At 33.0% G+C, this 21241-nt stretch overlaps 1 protein-coding gene across 1 annotated transcript in view; it reads left to right on the forward strand.

The window, feature by feature from the left end:
* LOC149425133 (lachesin-like) overlaps positions 1–21241 on the forward strand; it is a 231663-nt gene that overhangs the window by 177959 nt on the left and 32463 nt on the right. Inside the window, exon 5 of the mRNA XM_089650973.1 lies at positions 9259–9451. Within this exon, the coding sequence (XP_089507099.1) occupies positions 9259–9451 (193 nt within the window). The remainder of the gene's footprint in view (positions 1–9258; positions 9452–21241) is intronic.

Below are 21241 nucleotides of genomic sequence, written 5' to 3' on the forward strand. Positions count from 1 at the left end.
ATTTGTGATATACTTAAGCTAAACACAGACGAAAGAAATTTATTTCTGATAAACTTAAGCTAAACACAGACGAAAGAAATTTATTAACAATTAGTTATTTTAACTGTGAATTTATTTTACCATTTTATCTTGTCAAATCAATTGGACAACAACAATCAAAGTAGCACACAGTAATAGTGACCCGTTGAAAACTTGGCTTAATTGTGTATATCGGTGAACGGTTCAATTCGAGTCAGTTGCGACATTAACTAAGTGTTCACTGCATCAATTGTGATAAGAATTTTGCGCGTTGAAGCGAAATTACTCAAGTGATTTATAAATTATTAACATCGCGAAATAGTAACGGTGAAGTTGACATCTGTTTACTGTATAAGTGAATCTATTGTGATTGGCCAACTCCACCGCCATCTTTAAAACTCGGGCCATTCGGCTTGCTTGTTTCGCTTTGACGGCGCTTGCGCATCTTATTGTTTCTACCAAAACTACTGCAAGGGTGACCATGAGTTCGAACAAAAATACAAGCTCTCAACAACAAGATACTCTAAATACATTTACAAGATCCAAAAACAAAATGAACACTGCCCCCGAAGACACTAGCCCAGAAGAAGATACTTTTACTAAATTTGCGTCTTTCGTAGACACAAAACTGGAGAAACTCAAAACCCAAATACTCGAAAACATTGAAAAAAAAATGTCTGAATTTCAAAAAACTACCGAATTTATTTGTCAAAAGTATGATGACATAATAATTCGTTTGGACTCCATGAATGAAGTTAAAGGAGAAGTCGAAAGCTTAAAAAATGATTTGACAAATAAAAGTAAAATTATTAAACATCTAGAAACCAGACTGGCTTGTTTAGAACAGTCGAACCTCGATAACTGTATTGAAATAACAGGAATTGAGGAAAAGACAGATGAAAATCCCAAAGTAACTGCTATAAACCTAATAAAAAGTGCTAATATCCAAATAAGTACAGAGGATATTACATCAGCAATAAGACAATATGACAGAAGACCAGGTCATCCGAAAAAAATTCTCTTAAAAATTAGAAATCCAGAAACAAGATCAAAATTATTGGCAAACAAGAAGGTGATCTCAAACCGTGAGAAAATGATATTCCTAGGAGAATCGCTATCTCCTTATTTTAAAGAACTGCTTTGGAAAGCCAAATTAAAGGGAAGAGAATTAAAATACAAATATATTTGGTTTAAAAATGGATCAATTCTAATGAAAGAAGATGAAGGAAAAAAAAATAAAGAAATAAAACACGAAGATGACCTCAATAGAATTTAGAAGTTGTATGGTAAAAGGCACCGACAATATTTAATATATTAAAAATGGACATCGATTTAGGAAAAAACATTGATTTGGATGACAATACAGAACCTAATTTAACTATTAAAGATTCATTTACTTGCAAAAATTTTTTGAAACATTCAAACTTTTCTTTAGTTTGTTTAAACATTAGAAGTTTAAGTAAAAACTTTGATGAAACCTTAACTATGCTTGATGGCATAGAACATCGTCCTGAGGTATTAGTTTTTACAGAAGCTTGGCTAAAAAATTTGATCAATATACCTAGCATCCCAGGATACACAGTTTACAATACAAATAATAACTATTTGCAAAACAATGGTGTAGTTGCCTACGTGAAACAAAATGTTCAGGCGACTGTTGAGGAAATTGTTTTCCCTGGAGCAAACTGCTTAAGAATGCAGATATCGAATAATATATGTTTAATAGCCATTTACAGATCTCCGTCCCAGACTCATATAGATAGTTTCCTTGAATCACTGAGTGTCCTACTTGATTCTACATCTATACAAAATAAGGAAATCATTTTATGTGGTGATATAAATATTAATACATTAGATTTGAACAGTATAAAAACTCAAAAATACCTCTCACTTTTGCCTTTTCACGGCTTAAAGCCTATTATAATTTCACCTACAAGAGTTTCGTCTACTGCTTCAAGTTGCATCGATCACATTATGGTAAAATCTAAATTTGAACCACAGGGAGCTGTCTTCACTACTGACATAACAGATCATGATGCGGTATTGCTGAGATTTATGAGCTTTAGACAAAAAAAAATAGCAAAGGAAAATGAAAAAATCAAAACCGTCATAAATAACATTCTTTTGAAGGCTAAATTAAAAGAAGAATCATGGCAGTCAGTCCTGTCATCGCAAGATGTTAATTCAGCTACTGAAAACTTGGTAAAATGTTTAAAAATGCACGTGGAAAGTTGCTCGTCGGTACAAAGTGTAAAACATAACATCAAATACTTAAAACCTTGGATAAATGATGGAATTATCAAATGCCTTAGAACCCGCGACAAACTGCACAACAAATGTCGAGGAGAGGTTAATAATATTCAACTGCTGGCTTATTATAAGAGATACAGAAACTGGTGTACAAAAATTATAAAATATACAAAGCAAACGTATTACAGAAGGAAACTGGATAAAGTCAACGGTAATAACAAGCAACAGTGGAAGATTATAAAGGAAGCCATAAATATTCAAAAGGAGCAAGTGTCCATAAAAAAATTAGTAATCAATAACAAAACTATCTCATTGGAGGAGGATCCACATATAATTACCAACCATGTTAATAACTTCTTCAGTGATATTGGTCCTACATACGCAAAAAACTTGTGCAGTGCTAATAAAACCAACGAAATGTATCTTGTTAATAATTTTAAACCTGGTACTCAAGTTACAGGAGATAGTTTTGAATTTAAAACTACTAACATTTTTGAAGTTACTAAAGTTATAAATGAATTAAAAATGTCTTTTTCCTGTGGTATCGATGGCTTAAGTATAATGGTGTATAAACAGCATGTTTATGAGTTAGCTGGTCCTATAACTCATATTGTTAATCTTAGCTTTAAGAATGGCATATTTCCTTCCCATTGTAAAAATGCCAAGATTATACCTCTTTTCAAAGGTGGAGATCACGAAAGTGTTAATAATTACAGACCAATATCTTTGCTCAATACTCTCTCAAAAATAATAGAAAGACTGGCTAAGTCAAGATTAGTATCATTTTTAGAAAAATACAAAATACTCTCCGACAGCCAATTTGGTTTCAGAGAGAACAGAAGTACGAGTGATGCTATATTAAAGGTATTGACCAAAGTTATAAACGCACTGGACTATGGCAACAAAGCTATAGCGGTATTTTTAGACTTATCAAAGGCCTTCGATACGGTTTCCCACGAGTTGCTTCTTAAGAAATTATTATCTTTAGGCATTGATAATACAGCTATGGGTTGGTTCAGATCTTACCTTAGTGATAGAACACAGCAAGTAGAAATAAATAAAATGTTAAGCGATAGTAAATCTATCTCATTTGGAGTACCACAAGGTAGTGTACTCGGGCCAATATTATTTCTTATTTATATAAACGATTTATGCAGTCTAAAAATTCCAGGTAACATTGTTAGTTTTGCAGATGACACTGCCTAATATTTGAGGGTAACAATTAGAGTGAAACTTTTGAAAAATGTGATACAGGTTTAGGAATAGTTAATAATTATCTGAGTAATAATATTTTAACTTTAAATACACAAAAAACCAAATACATCACTTTTAGCATTTCTTATAAAAGTCAGCCATCTACCTCTCATAATTTGATTATTCACAATTGTGTGCAAACGTGTAACTGCAACCCCTTGGAAAGTGTAGACAGCCTCAAATACCTGGGGGTAAAAATTGATAAATTTTTGAGGTGGAATGATCATGTCGAAATGTTAGTAAATAAAGTTAGGAGACTTATCTATATTTTTAAAGATCTCAGACATGTACTAGACAAGGAAAAATTAAAAACAGTGTATTTTGCTATAATTCAGTGCCTACTTTCATATAATATAGTGTGCTGGGGTTCCTGCCTGAAGACTGTAATAGAACCACTTAATATTGCCCAAAAACTGATTCTCAAAGTTATGTATAAGAAAAAATTTACATATCCTACACAGTTACTTTATAAGGAATGTAATATCATGAATTTAAAACAACTATTTATCCTACAAACGTTATGCAGATTTTTTAACAATATTAGTTCTGCTAAAAGAACGCAACAAATTCGTACTACAAGAATTGGCTCTGGTCTGAACTTTATGGCAATTCACCCTAAATCCTCATTTGGGCAGAGACATTATTTGTACCAGGCTCCACTTTTATTTAATAGCCTTCCAGATCACATTAAATCGTCAAATTCCTTGTGTACATTTAAAAAGAATGTTAAATTATTTCTGCCATCCGAGGATTTCCAACATATTCTTTCATCTTTGTCCTTTTAAATTGTGGCATAATATTTTGAATAAGTTAATTTTTTCATCCTTTTCTTTTTTTAATGTGAATGTTTTTTTCTCTCTTTCTTTCTTCTCTGTTTAAAAAAAAATAATAGTTTGTTACATTTTTATTGCAATTAAATATCTAGGTCACCCTACATGTTTACAGCATTATATTGTAATGAATAGGCTGATAGGTACCATGTAGGTATCCAATTCGCAGAAACGTCAATGTAACAATATTGTTATCTTAATATTTGAATTATTTTTTTTTAATATTTGTACTATTTTAAATCTCTTATAATCTTTGTACTATTTTTTTAATATTTTGTAAAATTATTAACCTCAACACAGGCTTGTCCTAGTGAGGTTAAAAATTATAACTTAAAAAAAAGATACAATGTAAAGAAACGATAAATAAATAAATAAAATAAATCTTCTTTCCACACCGGTGAGGTTTATTCACCCTCAAATGCAGTCAATTTCCTTATCATTGATCTCTTGCGGTAGTTTTCTGCAGAGAAGAATATCTTGGAAAATTTTAATTGAAACTATTATACAGGGATTTTGTTTTTAACTTTCTTTTAAAATAATATACAAACTTTTGAATAAATAATCTAATGTTTTTTTTATTAATTTATTTGAATAATTTTAGTTTATCAATGGTTTAAATTCAATAGCAATTATTACTTTGGACACAGTACAAAATATTTAGTTACACAGTTTTAAAAGAATATAAAAATTTAAACCATTTTATTTACTTACTAAAACAGGAATTTTCAAGAAAAATAAGCAATGAAAACTATCCAAAAAAACTACATAGACAAAACTGTAATGCCCTCCTGGGAATTTTTGTCAATAAACGTCGCCTTTAAAATGGTATGATAATTTTGTTTTGTTCACTTCTATTTTATTTTTGCCATGTAATTGTATTTCACCCTTCAAGCGTATTTTCGAAGTACAAACATGGAAGAAAATAAGAATATTTTATTTTTATATCATAGTAGCTTGAAATAAGAAGCTTCGAGTAGTTCAAACCAAAAAAAACAACTCTAAAAAAAGTGAATTAAAATCGTTATTCTTATGCTGTCTCAGAGGATAGCTATCATTGAGTCAACATTTACAATAAAGAGTTAAACCTAAAACAACAGTAAGACACGGCTCATAACCGGGGTTTCAAAATATTCACACATTTCAGAACACCTTCGTAACCTTCACTGGCTCAAGTGTCGTGAAAGAATCCAGTACAAACTGTGCTGCACGGTGTTTTAAACCATCAATGAAATGGCCACACCCTACATTTCTGAACTATGCGTCCCGAAAAACACTGGTCTGAGGCAGTCAACTCTTAGATCAGCAACATCAGCAGCTGTAAGAAGACTGATGGAACCTATGCGCAATCTTGAGGTGATTTTGCACAAAAACAGCTCCAACAAATCATCCAAATATAATAATAATTATTAAGATGCGGCATCTTCCGGTATGCGATATCATCAGTCGTTTAGCAATGCATTTATTGCCCCAAGCTGTGTACAAGTTTTTTTTTTAATTTTTACAACTACTACAAATTTACAATGTTAATTTAACCATTGATGAATGATCTCCATGTTAACACACAGATACGAATTACAAAGACTACTAGTCTTACTTAAAATATATTTTTAAATTTAAAAAAAAAATCACGAATTAATTTTTCACTTGATTTTGAAAAACACCGAAAACCAAATCTTTCTTAGAAAAATGGACGATGCTACTTTTAGACTTTGTCAACATACAGTTTTGTAATATTTGGTAACTGGATAATTTATATAGAAAAGTCTTTGTTAAAAATCACCCCGAGGGTGACTAAGTTAAGATAAAGAATAACTTAAATCTATAGTGAAATTACCATGAATACATAGCTAATCAGATAAATTAAGCGGGTGCCATAAAATAAACGTAAACTTGAATTTACATATTTTCAGTTCCGGACTGGAATTTTTGTGAAAAGTTAAGGTTTTCATATTACGAGTATCCTTCACAGAGTTTTTGGAAAAAGTTTGTTTGTGATTGGAAAAAAATTGTTGTAACATGAATAAAATAAGAGAGTTAAAAAAATGTGTCTTTAATTTTTTAGTTCGTTAAATGTTCGTCTTGTTTGCTGGTAAACAACAAAATTTTATTTAAAAAAAAGTGTATTATTTACGGGAATGCTAACCTTGAAAAACCTTTAAAATGACCACTAAACAGCTGGTTGTGAAGTTATTTGGCATAGTTTATTATTATTTTTTTCCGCCCTCTATCATTCGTGGAATCTCATTTACCAACAACTTACCACCTGTGAGTCAGCAAATCAAAGCATAAGTAACATAATTCACATTATATGTTTAATAATGTTGAAAATATCTGAATAATTTAAATTCTAAATAAGCTTTTTTCAGTAAAAACGAGAGTATGATGCAAATTTATGTACGTATCTGTGATATTTTATAAGGAAAAAAAGAGTGAATGCATTTTGTAAAAGATTGTGTATTATACTAGCGTAGATTCGTAAAAAAATCACGGCATATTATAATTGTAGGATTGAAAATTTATTATAGAATATTAGTTAAAAATCCCAGACGCTTGAAAAACCACGAAATATGATTTACTTGTCAAGATTATCCCCAAGAAATTTCAAATTTGGCTATAAAATAATTTTCTGCTAAAAACATTTTATTAAACAAAGTTTCCGGGAATAAAGGCACAAACTCTGGTAGGTGATTCTACATGATAAAACCAATGAGAGAAGGGATAAATAATTTTTTCGATATTTCAACGATTTAAGGTAATTTCAGTCCATTTCAGGTACAAAAGTTTAATTTTTTTTATGGAAAAAATTAAAATTCCTTTTTGTATGGGAAAAAAAGGAATTCCGAAAAAAGTTAATTATCTTTTGTACTGCTGCCATCATGTATAATCACTTCCCGAAGTTTGTCATTTTACCCCTGAAACCCAGGCTATTTATCGCTTATCCGAATTCTTGACAGATTTTTTTCAAATTGTTGGTTAAAATAATATTTTAATATTAAAATATTATATTTATAGGTTGGTACTTTATCACTGGTCTGATTTTATGACACAATCAATTCCAATTTGGAAAATGTAACTTCAAATTTAAAACAAATTTAGATCATTGAACCAGAATTAGGTATATCACAGACTGACCCACAACCGAAATATGTATGTTTGATTATATTTGCCGACTAAACCCAAAGAACACACTCATCAGCTGACAAATCTGCAGAAAATATATTTCTGAGATTAACTTATCTTAATTGGTTCAATTCCAAGCCAACCGCTAACAGCTTTCCTGCTCCTCTGGATGTAATGTTTAATTGATATAACAAGATGTCCCTGGAGATCGAATCGGTAGGGGGTTGGTTGGTCAGAACGGGTGGGGTGGGAAAGGGGGAGGGGGAGGAGGTAGATAATGGGAGTGGGAAGGGGGTCGGGTTCTCTGGACCAGTTTGGTTAATGAAGTCGGACACAGTGATAACATTGGTAATATTCCTAGGACATGAGATTTAATGGGCTTCTATTCGGACGTCATGAAAACCCGACGACGACCGTTCGACATCGGTTAGCTCCGGAATAAATGCACTGAAATGATTTAAGTCAAACACACCGAGGGATTTATTCATAGTCGGTTTAGAATACGCGGCACAAACGTCTTTTTGATCTCTGTTTGCGAAACTGGAGCATATGTTATCTTTCGTATTAAAAATACTAATTTTATCGGTGGCTCCAGTTCAATGAACTCTTCGATTTGCAATAAATTTAAGTGACGTCTTTTCAAAATTGGAAGCCTTTGTTTTGAGAATTCAGACAAACGATAAAGTATCTGTGATATATAATATTTTTAACAGAATATTGGAACTGATGGCACTTGTCTACCTTGATATGGGCTGCCGAAGTCAGGGGGTACTGTAGTATCCTAGAGTCGTGGAATATTTTATGCCGAAGATAGTTGGGAGGGAAATGCAATTAGTAGGAGGATGGGAGGAGGGGTCTTTGGAAGATAAACGCAATGTTGGGAAGTACTTAGCTTTTTAGATCTCTTTATAAAAAAATTATACATGTAACAGCCATTGTATTCAATGAATTGTATTCGAAGGGTTGTTTTCATTATTACACTAATTTATGAAAACAATATATTTTTTGTGAATATCTACGAAATACTTATATCGTGGAATTACGAAATTTTGCTTTTTCTTAATTTATTTGCTCTGTTATTTTAAGTGGTCCACGTTAAGCGCCGATTTTCTTCTCGTTTTGGTTTTCGATCAAATTGTGATCATTTTTTTTTTTTTTTTACAGTATTACCGCACAAGAGTCCCAACTGCTCCCGTCTGGAGCCAGTGAGACTATGGCATCCCCAATTGGGGTATGTTGTGAGGCTGAGGGTATTGGGGAGGGGAGGGAGATGGGGAAGAGGAAGGTGGGGAAGTACCTGGCTATTCAGATCTGGTCACCAAACACGGCTAAAGCCATTTCAAGCAACGTTTCAATTCTGAATGGTGGTCTTACACCAGGGCGATACTGAGAGTATCTTCCACTCTGGAACGTGCCGCAAATATACTATATATTATTTTAAATTAATTAATTGTGAAATAACACAAATTAATCAAATAAAATTTATTTGCGCACGCCGGGTTCGAACCCGCGACCTTCGGATCTGTAGTCAAAAGCGTATACCACTAGACCACGCCGGCCGTCGAATCATTTGACAAGTAGAACAACATGACCACTATTCTTGACAGTTGATCATAACACAACTTGATCATAAGCTGAACCGATCCATAAATTCGTCGTTAACGAGGACCGCTCATATGTTAACAGTTCTAAATGGCGTAACGAATTGAAGTTTGAAATATTCGACCAAATCTATTATTAAATTTGTAATGCTATTTCTAAATGTTATTTCTCTTATTTTTTTCAGCTCGGGTACCTCGAAGTGGTTGTTCCTCCTGATTTCATCCCTGAGGAGACTTCAGGGGATGTCATGGTACCAGAAGGGGGTACCGTAAAGCTTACATGCCGAGCTAGGGGATCCCCTGCACCCCATGTGCAGTGGAGGAGGGAGGATGGTCAGGACATCACTGTCAGGGAGACCAGTGGAGTCAAGTCTAGAGGTAAGACAACAGTCATAATTATGATCTTCATTCTAGATATTATCTACCAGTAGATTGCACGTAATTGCTCGTCAATGGTGAACTGAGCAAAAACAGACAGAAGAAACTCCTCATTGAGTTGGAAGTCTATTGAAATCAAGTCTAGAGATTAGAGAAACAATTTTCAGGATAGCCCTCCAATGGGGGTGCTGTGTGTTTGAATTCCACCCTCGAGTTCGAGGCAAGTACAAAGATAAGGGATAAAACTGCACATGATTTCCTGTCTAGATTCAACCCCCAAAGATGTATTCTTTCCTTATTGCATCACTCAGTAGACGTGATGAAATGGAACCTCAAGGGAGCTCCGTGAGGCTCAAATACCGTATACATCACCCCTCTTTTATTCAAAAAGACAGCGACCGGCAGGATATCATCTTCGCGAAGTTCATCACTGTCGTACATCATCAAGTCGATGTGCTTGTTAGTATGTTTTAAAACATTTCATTAGCACTTTTAAAACTACAGTACGAAAAAAGTACGTGGTTCTGCGTAAAAATAACATTTTTGTTTGTTAGCGTCGAACTTCATTATTTGCCAACAGTTCTTTCGTCATTCAACTTTCTTAATATGTAATTATTATTAAAACATTTCATGGCCATATTCAAAACATTAAAATAGCTGGCAAAAACAGCTCATAACGAAGATGAAAAGTCAATAGTATAGAAATATTTTGAATCTTTTGTAATCAACCTCAATATATTTACAATATTTACAATACACTTGTGAAAACACAATACTGTTAATAGATGTTATTTTTAATGTATTTTATTTAATCAGATGATAATAATAACAAGGTTTATAAATTATTGTACTATATATAAATTACGCGATGTCAACTCGGCCACGGACCGGTTGGTGGCTGAGTTGACATCGCGTTTGGGTCCCACCCAGGCGTAGTGTGTTCAATTCCTCGGCTGGCTAAGTCCTCCATCACAACACAAGCAACATTTCCAGCTTACTGTGGTGGTAGTAAGATATTTTCAAATATTATCAGGTTATTCGTAACCCGGAAATGTTTGTCTTTCTTTAAAAAAAAAAAAAATTGTTTCGATCAATTCTGGTAGTGAAATGATTCCCTCTCGCTTTTATACCTAAATAGACTTTAAGTTACATAACGTAAGAGGTCCGAAACCATATTTGGTACCTTTAACTTTGTCGTCTAATCCGGTTAAGCATTTGAAAAGTTAATATTTGACTGTTATACTATTATTGATAATTGTTTAGGTGTTTTAACACGCGCGATAACGTTATTGCTTTATTAAATATCAAAGACCTATAAACGAACCCACTCATTTTCCTCCACATTTCATATTATTATAGGTATGACAAAATATTATAAACAAATATATAATAGTTAAATTATTCTTACTTAGTTTATTCCTTATTGGCTAACCCCGAAATTACACCACTATATCGTGTTTGACTACTTGAAATATTTGTTGCTCTTCACGACGGTATGATTTAATCTTTTTTTTTCTACCAAAAAAGGGAAACTGATTGAAGCATTAAAAAACGAATCGATGTTTACCGAGACTGTAATTGAGAAGAAGATTTCAATTAAAAAAAGACTCGTGGGCGTTATTGAATTTGGCCGGGGGTGGGTTTATTTGAACAGCTATTGTTGAATGGTTGAACAACGCGGAAATATTGAAGTATTTAGGGAAGAATCGCGAACATTTTGCTCTTTTAACTGACCAATTAATTTTCTATTTAGAAACTGGTAATTAGTCTAGTTTAAGAATGGAATATAATAGATTTAAATAAAGGTATTCTTACACCATAAAATAATTAAAACTTTTAAAAATTTTAACAAGAACACTATATTTTATAATACCCTATAAAAAATTTTATAGGGTATTTTTACTGTTTTTTATTCTCTAAAAAAATCAAGAAACAATTACGAAAGTGAAATTATTTTTATGTTAATAAATAAGTTTTCTGTAATGATTTGCTGCCAAAACGATGTGTTCATTTTTGTTTATTCATTCGGCGGCGTTGACGTCACGCCGGGCGACGTTGACGGCAGCCGTCTAGCCGATCATTGGCATTTTCCACGTCATAATGATATTGGCGTTGGAATTTTCTATGTCATAATGACATTGTAGCCAGTTGGAACCATTTCGGAATGTGCGGCTTAAGATCGTTCTTAGGTCTTCTTTACCCCTTTGGATGGGCAATGTGGCCTGGCCAGACTAAATAAGAGGTGTGGGCTATCAAACTAGTTTAAAATAAGGGCAGGCTTGCAAATAGTGTGTATGAACGTGTCAATATATTGTATATATGTAGTATATATGTTGTATTTATGTATATAACCGAACAGATACTCTGTTTGCGCGTATAGTACCATTAGATAAGTCCTTTTTTCTATCAGAATTCCGTCGAAGTCAAACTAAATCTAACTCCACTCGTGCACCTTAATTCACTTCATGCTCAGGTTTTTTAAGTTTTCCGGTGTAAATTTGACTTCTGAGCGGGTAGTTAGTATCCGAATCACAGAACCACCAGACCTTGATGTCATATATGATGGCCTGTCCAGTCCATGTGGTACAGTCTTGGAAGTTTTTATCGTAATTTTCATTTTTATTCTACGAACCGTACGTTAATTCATCAGCCTTAGCACCATTCAACGCAGCTCGCTTAATAGTATGATATATTTATACTGCTCGCCAAAAAGTCAACATGTCAACAATAGAAAATCAAAATGTCCTGGCTAGGCCACATTGCCGATTGGAGGGTTAAGATCAATAATTATGAATGAAAACATTAGAATTACACATTTTTAGTACAATGATCAGAATCAGAAAAATAATCTTGAACATATTTACCGATATTCAAAGTTAGTAAAAATACCCCATTGCTTAGGTAAGAAACGACCCAAATATTAGTTTAGTATCAAAGACACTAAGTTGTGACTTGATTGTGATGTTCCCTCTAAGGATATAATTCCTTCAAACAATCGGTACGAGATGTACATTGCCGTATCCAAGGTAATAAGGTCCGTATTAAAAAAGGTAAGTTTTAGAAAATGAGTTGAATTGTTTATACGGAAAAATTATATTCGTCTACGGAAAAAAATGTGAGGAAAAAAAACGGGATTTAAGTTATTACATTTTTTTAATTAAGAAAAACAATTATCATAAAAATAGGGAATTATTGCATTTATGTAGATAGCAAAAACATTTATAAACTTTTGATTTATTCATTAACTATCCCGCAGCCAAGTGGAGGAGTAGGTAGTACCCATAATTACTATCCTCCTTATTTTAGCTTAAATACTTGACATATCATTTTAGTATTTTACGTATTCCTGCCCAAATACATAAGTTACCATTAATAATTGACTGCATAATTGGGATGTTTATAGTTTAAAAGCACAAAAGACAGAAAAATGCACGGGGTCGTCGGAAGACCCACTTAGTTAAAGACGTTTTGTTTGACATCTTGGCCTGTCAAGAGTTAATTCCTATTAAATGTATAATTAATTAATACTTAAAAAACTGATTTTAGATTAATGAAATATTTGCCATAAAATCTAGTCATCCGTAAAAAATTCCATTTTTTTAATTAAATGTAATGTTTCGTTACTAGTGCTGCTAAATGTTTTATACAGATTTATCTGAAGTATTAATAAATAAATAATTAATTTATTTTTCAAATCTACTAACATATCATTCATTTTACCATTTTCATTCTAATTTCACACTAAGTAATAGGTACTTACTTACAAGTGAAAAGATTCTCATTTGTTGATTATTTATCAGATAATCAGACGCGGATTATGTAAGCAACGAAATGATAAAGAAATTTAAACAATGATGTTATTACCCGAACGCTGAAAACTTACAAGTACCGAGTGCTTTCTTATTCCGTGAGCTCGCAAACCCACCGAAAGTCTTAGCGGTTTTTTGGTTTGTTTTCTGAGAGAGTAAATAAATTGCTTTGCTCGACTCAAAGGAATGAATCATTGCACAGTGTGATGTTTTCTCTGCCCAAATTTAACCAGAATACAACCGACCGGAACAAATTCCTCCGCCCGAGAATTTAACATTTGGTAGCTGGTACCCACTTGTACCGAATTATTTTATTTGTACCTACAGTACAACCATGTTCCAGTGTTAGGAGCAAGTTGGACTATTTCAAACCCGATTTTGCAATTTTGTGAGGCGAAGTAAAAGGTGGAAAAGAAAGTGGAATATTTTTTTTTAATTTTTTTTTTATATTAACTCCACACAGGAGGCCCTGAAGAAAATAATTTCCCTCAGGGCCTATGTCATCTTTGGGGATGCTGTGTGGAGAGTCTTTTTGTGTAGAGGAAGGAGTGAACACGGGTCTTGAAGAGTCCCATGTTGTAGGAAGGAGGAAACACAGAGGACGGCAGTTCGTTCCACAGCCGAGCTGTTGAACTCACGAACGAATCGTAGAAGCGACCCGTTCTCATGTGACAAATGTCAACCGTGTACAAATGTTGGGCGCGCGTTTGGCGTGTATCCCGACTACGCACCGGTGCGGAAGGGATCAATGACGCTAGTTCCTCAGAGCATCTTCCATTGTAATACCGATAGAGTAAGGACAGCATACCTACCCGACGCCTGTGCTCTAAAGATTGCAGTCCGTTTGTTAAGATTGGGGAATCTATCAAACGGACCGCCCGTTTTTGCACAGAGTCAAGGGTTTTTTTCAGGTATTTAGGGGCTCCGGACCAGAGATGGCTGCCAAATTCGACAGTAGGGCGCACTTGTGATTTGTACAGGGTCAGCAGTTGTGTACTATTAAAGTATCTGCGGGCCCTGTACAGTACGCCCAGCTATTCAGCAATAAAATAATAGTTGGGAAAAACTTATTCTATGAAATAAGATTTAAACGAAACATTAATTTATGCATTTGAAAATATTTCATCAAAATAAATTTTACGCCTTTCGAGTAGTGCTAAGCAACTATAAATTTAAATCAGCCTGGAGTCAAGGATGTTAATTATGGTTGACTTAAAGGTCATATTTATGTTTAACTTATTATCATCCAGCAATCCTACTAATCTACGATTATTAAAAAAAAAACGATAACGTTTTTGATGAAAGCGAAAATGTTCTTTAGTGTTAAATTTATTGGGATGCATTTATTTATATGTATATAAAAGAACTTGTTTTTTTAGAAAACACGGGCATACACTTTACGAATATCCTCCTTCGATGCTTTGAAATCATAAACTTTGCATGGCTGTTTTTAAATTGAATACTAAGGCCCAGTTGTTTTGCAGAAATCTGCCAAAGTCATCAAATGGCCATTCAGCGCCTTTTTTATACATAGTTGAAAAGTTCATATTAAATGCCTATTCTAAGCCCGTTTCAGCTTTTTAACAAATTGTAATTAGCGAAGATGACAACCATGATAATATTAAGCTTATAACAATTTGATGACAAGAATAAAATATTAAATTAACAAAATGGTGCTGAATGGCCATTTTATGACAACGTTACATTTGAATTTCTGAGAAACAAGTAGGCCTACTTTTCTATTACAGTTTGTACTACAATTGTTAACATTAAAAAAAACATTTTTTTAATAAATAACGAACACAATGTATACTATTGATACATCGCCATTCTGTTCGCAATAATTTCATGCAATTATTTTATTATAATTTAATGAGCAGGCAGCATTCTGTTGATGCGCTCATATCTGATTTTACAATAAGTTTGACAGTATTCAACAAAGGAAAACAACGAATGCGCTAAAGATATTTTTTTCTGACACATTATTTCTGACAAATTATCACCAAATAGTTTATGACATTATCCAATTCAAATGATAATAAACCTCAATGTTTTAACTTCAGCGCACAGCCTCCGGAATCAGAATAACTGATATTATGTTGCACTTTAAATTGCACCGGGCTATTATGGACGGGGCTGAGGTTTCACAGACTGATTTACTTCCCACACGAAGCGAATTTATCTTTTATTTTGTCTATTGCAAAATAGCATGCAGTAATTTACGTGTACGCGAAAAAATTACGCTGTGATTTAACGGCTCGTACATCGGTGAATTAATGTTTTATTCGAGAAATTATTTGCGTTTCATTAAAATGTATTTTTATGCGTGGAATTCTGAAAAATGAAAGTAACACAATGTAGAACTAAATCATAATATGTACTTTGTGATGCAATAAAGGATATGCATTTAATATTTATGTATTTATTCAAGGTACATAAATAAAAAATAAAAAAATCTTTTGTTGCGGAAAAGCGACAAACCACAAAATTGTTTTGAGTTCTCTATCCATTCTGTTTTTATCACAAAAAATATTCAAACTTTTAAATAAAAAAAATGTACAAAACGAAAAATACTTTAATCATAACACTTATCACACACGTGAAAACAGCGTAGTTATAAAAAACTCATGAAAAAGGCATTTCGACTTCTCGAATGTGAACACTGTAAGAGATTTGCTGATACTTATAATAATATTTCCAGCTATTTTAGATTGCTTATTCTTTTTTTTATCAGCGCTTTGTTGTGGATGATTATTTAAATGGTTATTGAGTAATGTTACTTTTGACGGCCGGCATAGTCCAGTGGTAACGCATTGGACTGCCATTCCGAAGGTCGCGGGTTCGAACCCGGCGTGCGCAAATAAATTTTAATTGATTAATTTGTGTTATTTCACAATTAATTAATTAAAATAATATATAGTATATTTGCGGCACGTTCCAGAGTGGAAGATACTACCAGTATCGCCCTGGTGTAAGACCACCATTCAGAATTGAAACGTTGCTCCAAATGGCTTTAGCCGTGTTTAGTGACTAGATCTGAATAGCCAGGTACTTCCCCACCTTACTCTTTCCCTTCCCCACTTACCTTCAGCCTCACAACATCCCCCAATCGGGGATGCCATAGTCTCACTGGCTCCAGACGGGAGCAGTTGGGACTCTTGTGAGGTATTCACTATAAAAAAAAAAAAAAAAAAATGTCAGAGATACATTTTTTCAACCCATCAGAATTATATTTATATTGTATGCACATTATACATATTTTTACACACGATCGGCTACCTTAAACATATTTATTGAAAATGCAAATATTTTATTTCGAAATAATCAATATAATTTAATTTCAATCGGAAAGCAATGTACCATACTAAATTAATGATTTAGAATAAAAACTAAAAAAAAAACTCCATTCTATTAATTTAGCAGGTGGTATAGTTGGTGGTTTTTGACAAAGACATGGTTGACAAGAACACGTTACGTATAAATACAAAATACGGTAAATGTATACCTTTTTGTTGATATTATAATCATCACCCAAGCGAAGCCGCGACAAGCCGCCAGATACATAAATCCACTCTTGTTTATGTTCAAATACTTAAGTAAATCAGTACCTACATTATCTCCCCCACAAAAACTTAACTCCATCTGTTAACTCTATGGGAAACTAACTCATTCCCCATTATTCGGAGCCTGATTACATTCCAAGTGTGTTTCAACGCCCATGGTTTATTCCTTCATTGATATACAACTAATAACACTCAAGAAGTTAGTTCACAACCTTGTTTACAATTCCTTATAGTTTCTTGTACTACAGCTATTTGAAACCTACATTATGAATTGTCTTATATAGGTATAAATCTCTTTTTTTTGATCCTGAAGGTTGTTCGTTTCTTTTTCTTTTAGGCCTAAATATATGTTGATACACCTACAAACTGCAGGTCTAACAAACGTGTGCAAATAAGATTGGTGCAGCTTACGATATGTTTCCTAAAATAACTTTCTAAGTAGGTTATTAAAAACAAAAATTACCTATACTATACATAGTTACATAAATATAAATATTTCACTGCCTAACTACATAAACATATCTATATATTATGTATACATATCACAATAATAATTTGACATAATATTTGAAAATATATCATATTTTTACAGTTATTCTACATTATAATTTTGTTCAATTACCTTAAAATTGAACAGTTATTTTTTAAATTTATTTATTCGATTCTCCGTATACAGGCTATCCGGAAGGAGATTGTAAATTTGGATACCCTCATGCTCAATGCTTCTCTTAAGGCAAAGCCAAACCGCCGTGATCATTTTGCGTCCGCGATGGCGTGCACGGTGAGCGTCCTGTGTGCGTGCAGAACCGTTCACACCAAACTAGCGATCAACTAGCGATCAGCTGGCGTCCGTGGCACTCGTACGTTCGTGTCGGTTATGTGGTAGGTATAGCTCGGAGCGGGAACCATTTAAATAATCATAATCATGTTTGGAGACGAACCTGAAGAAGAATTATTACTTCTAGCGGCTATTGCAGATGATGAAGATAGTAGCTTATCTACCCTAATAACGAATATTTTCGATTTACGATTTACGGTTTATTTATTTATTAAGTTGGAGTTTATAATTCGGTAATCGAACCTATATATAGTGGCTATATATTGGATAAGTTGGCCGATTTTTTTAACCACTGTAAGTATTTTATTTTTATTTTAATAATATTCGTTATTAGGGTAGATAAGCTATTGGGAAGATGGTGAAAAAGCCCCTGAAAAGTGTAAAAGACGGTTTGGTAAGATAAATAATTTCGACGGGTTGGTAGGATAAAATGAAACCCATAATGCAATTTTGTTAGAATTTATGTATATTTGAATTAACTATTTTCTTATGAATTTTAATTACAAGAGTTTCTTTTGATTTCAATATTTTAAATATCAGATTAATGGGGACAAAATTCTTAAGAATGGTTTACACTTACATAAAACAAATTAATCGAACACATATATAATAATTAAAACTTCTTTTGTACAAAATATAAACATAGAACTCGGCTAAAAAAATACACGAGTTCCGGTGCTGTGTAGTCAATACACATCTCAAAATAAGCGATTTAATATCGGAAAAATATGAATATTCAAAGCTAATCGATTATGTTTATTATATTTTATATCGAAAGTGATAATAATTGTAATTTAATGGCTGAAAAAATGAAAAAACCATCGGCAGATGCTAATTTCGTTGATCATTCTCTGTAATTGTATCCGACATCATGAGAAATACCACAAACTCAGAGATAATTACGTTGCGTGCAGCGTGCAGATCCTGCAAGCAGCAACTGATCGCGGACGCGAGCGATCGCCGCGTCCAGACGCTGCACAGGACGCCGCGGCCAATCAGAGAACGCTTCGATGTGAACACGTTGCTACAAGTTCATACACAACATCTGATCGCCACCGTGCACGGGATCGCGGACGCGCTTTGATCGCGGCGGTTTGTTCGGGCCTTTACCTCTATCAATCTTTATGGAATTAGTGTACAATATATATACTGATACCATATATTACTATATAATACTTATGATATGATTCAGTATATATGTATATTTTTGTTTTTTTTCGAGTGTATTACTCCATTTTGTATTTTGTAGATTAAAAGGCATATGTTGTGTTGGTACAATTTTCTAATCTTCAATACGTTCATTTATTGGTATAGTTTTTATGTAATGTTTGTGTTTCTCCAAATTTCTATCAGATTATTAAGGTGGGGCTGGGTGAAGCTGAAGTGTAAGTCCCTCTTTACTTCTATTGGTATGTGACTATATGACTGCATGATCATTTCCCAAAAAAATATTATTCATTCAGAATATATCTGAGCACTTGTTCACGCAGGTGCTTTGTCCGAATAAAGAGATGTGAAACTATTATTATTTTCAAGAACACGTGTTCCGACTTCCTCATGACATATTCGTGCTTTACCGATTATGAGTTTGTTATGAAATTTGTCTAATCATTCGTTATAAGCCTCCTGTCCCATTTTTAAACGAATAATTGATTTTGAACAGAATAACAATATTTCAATCAGTAAGTATTCTCCGTGTGGATACTATGTTTTCTTTGCTATACGATACAAATCAGATTGTAACCTTTAGATTTGATAAATTCTCATGGTGAACTATTTTCGTTAAAAAAATGTAATTTTCGTTTTAATATACATACTTCATGTAATTTATCATTCACACAGTTTAAACCCTTGACATTTAGATTAGACGGTGAAAATTATTATCAACTATTGGCTACCTGACAATACATTTTTTTTATACAACTGTTCAGAAAATTATATTTTTTCAATTTGAGGGCTTATATTGCATGTTATATATTGATGGCAGAAAAATACATAGGGCTCTATTTTTGCCGTATAATATTTTGTCTCCGAAATGATAACGAGATGGACTTATATATTGTGGGGAGTCATGTGCTACGAACAACGTAGACAGGGCTCATAACACAAAAAAATTTATAACCCTACTAAGAAAAGGCAATATTTACTTTAATATGCCAAATGTATTTATATCGAGATAAATTTTATAAGGTTGCGTCATGGTATTTTGTAAGCCTTTACAAAATCGAATATTTCTAAAAAAATTCAACTAATATTTATAGTGGAGCTGAAGATGTGTATATACTTTGGAGTCATTTATTTAAAATTGTAAACAGGTACATATTTGCCCCTGAGATTTCATGGTTTTGTAGTTTTGTCACAAAACAGTTTTCCGTGGCCATTAGGGGTTTTCAGAGTCTCTATTTTCAGTGTATAATTTAAAACAGTATCCTTATTTTTTATACTTATTTAAGTATCGTTCATTGGTAACAGTATTTCTTGTGCGCTGGCACCATACCACATTTGAAACCATCACACCCAGTACTTGTACCAAAGCATGTACAACATATTCATACCACGCGATTTCCTCAGCCGTTCGCTAAAGTACAACGTTCATTGATGAATGAAGAGATTTTTTATAAAATTTACTGCACTGTGATAATTATTTCACGAAAACACATTAAAATGTGGAAGCCATAATTATGATGTGCGATAAAATTTATGAATATAAAAAAATGGCATTAAAATAATCAAATGTGCGGGGTAACTCAGTCACCTCTCATGACCACACTTTTTTTTTAAATTTACAATTTACTCATCCAGTTAAAGTACAAGATTTCTTTTTTTGACATTTTTAACATTTAGAAAGATAATAAAACAAAGTTTTAAAGAGAACTTACTGAAATCAACTTTTTCGGAAATATCATCCATCAGCATCATTCCTCTTGTCATGCTAGAACATTTGTTCCACGGCTATAGTTATAGGTATCTTGGCCTGTCGATTGTTAAGATAGTTTTATCTTAGAAAATGACTTTAAAAATTATATATAACTATCTGAGCTCCGCCAAGCGTTGTTGTGGCTCGGTCTATCAGTGCAGACGGAAAAAACAATAGAGTGTGTTGCTTTTACGTCCAATAGATGGCGCTGTTTTTTATTTTTGTTTTTTTTAAGCATTTTTGTCCTATGATAACGCTGTTTCAAAAAAGAACATGATTTAACCTGCCACAGGTGACATCTATATAATATATAAAAACGCACGCGTATTCGAATAAAACTTTGTGTCAAAATTTCAAAACATTCTGTGAAGAACTTTCGGAGATTGAAGATTTTGAACAAACGAACATTAAAATTTTTATTTATGTAGATAAATAGATTGGTTAGAAATTAACTAATTGTTATTGTATGAAAATATCTTCCTAACAGCGCGTGCAAGAAATTCTTGTTATATCTGATTTTTAACAAACATTTCACGGCAAAATGCATAATTATTACATACTGGTAGAATAGATCAAAACGATATTTTGATTTCGAGGGTTTACCACGAAGAAACAACTAAGTACCTTCTATTGAATGATTAAGTTATTGACGTTGCAGAAATG

This window comes from Hesperophylax consimilis, chromosome 3 (assembly GCF_061612785.1).
Source record: "Hesperophylax consimilis isolate HC1 chromosome 3, BYU_Hcon_1.0, whole genome shotgun sequence".
NCBI classification, from domain to species: Eukaryota; Metazoa; Arthropoda; class Insecta; order Trichoptera; family Limnephilidae; genus Hesperophylax; species Hesperophylax consimilis.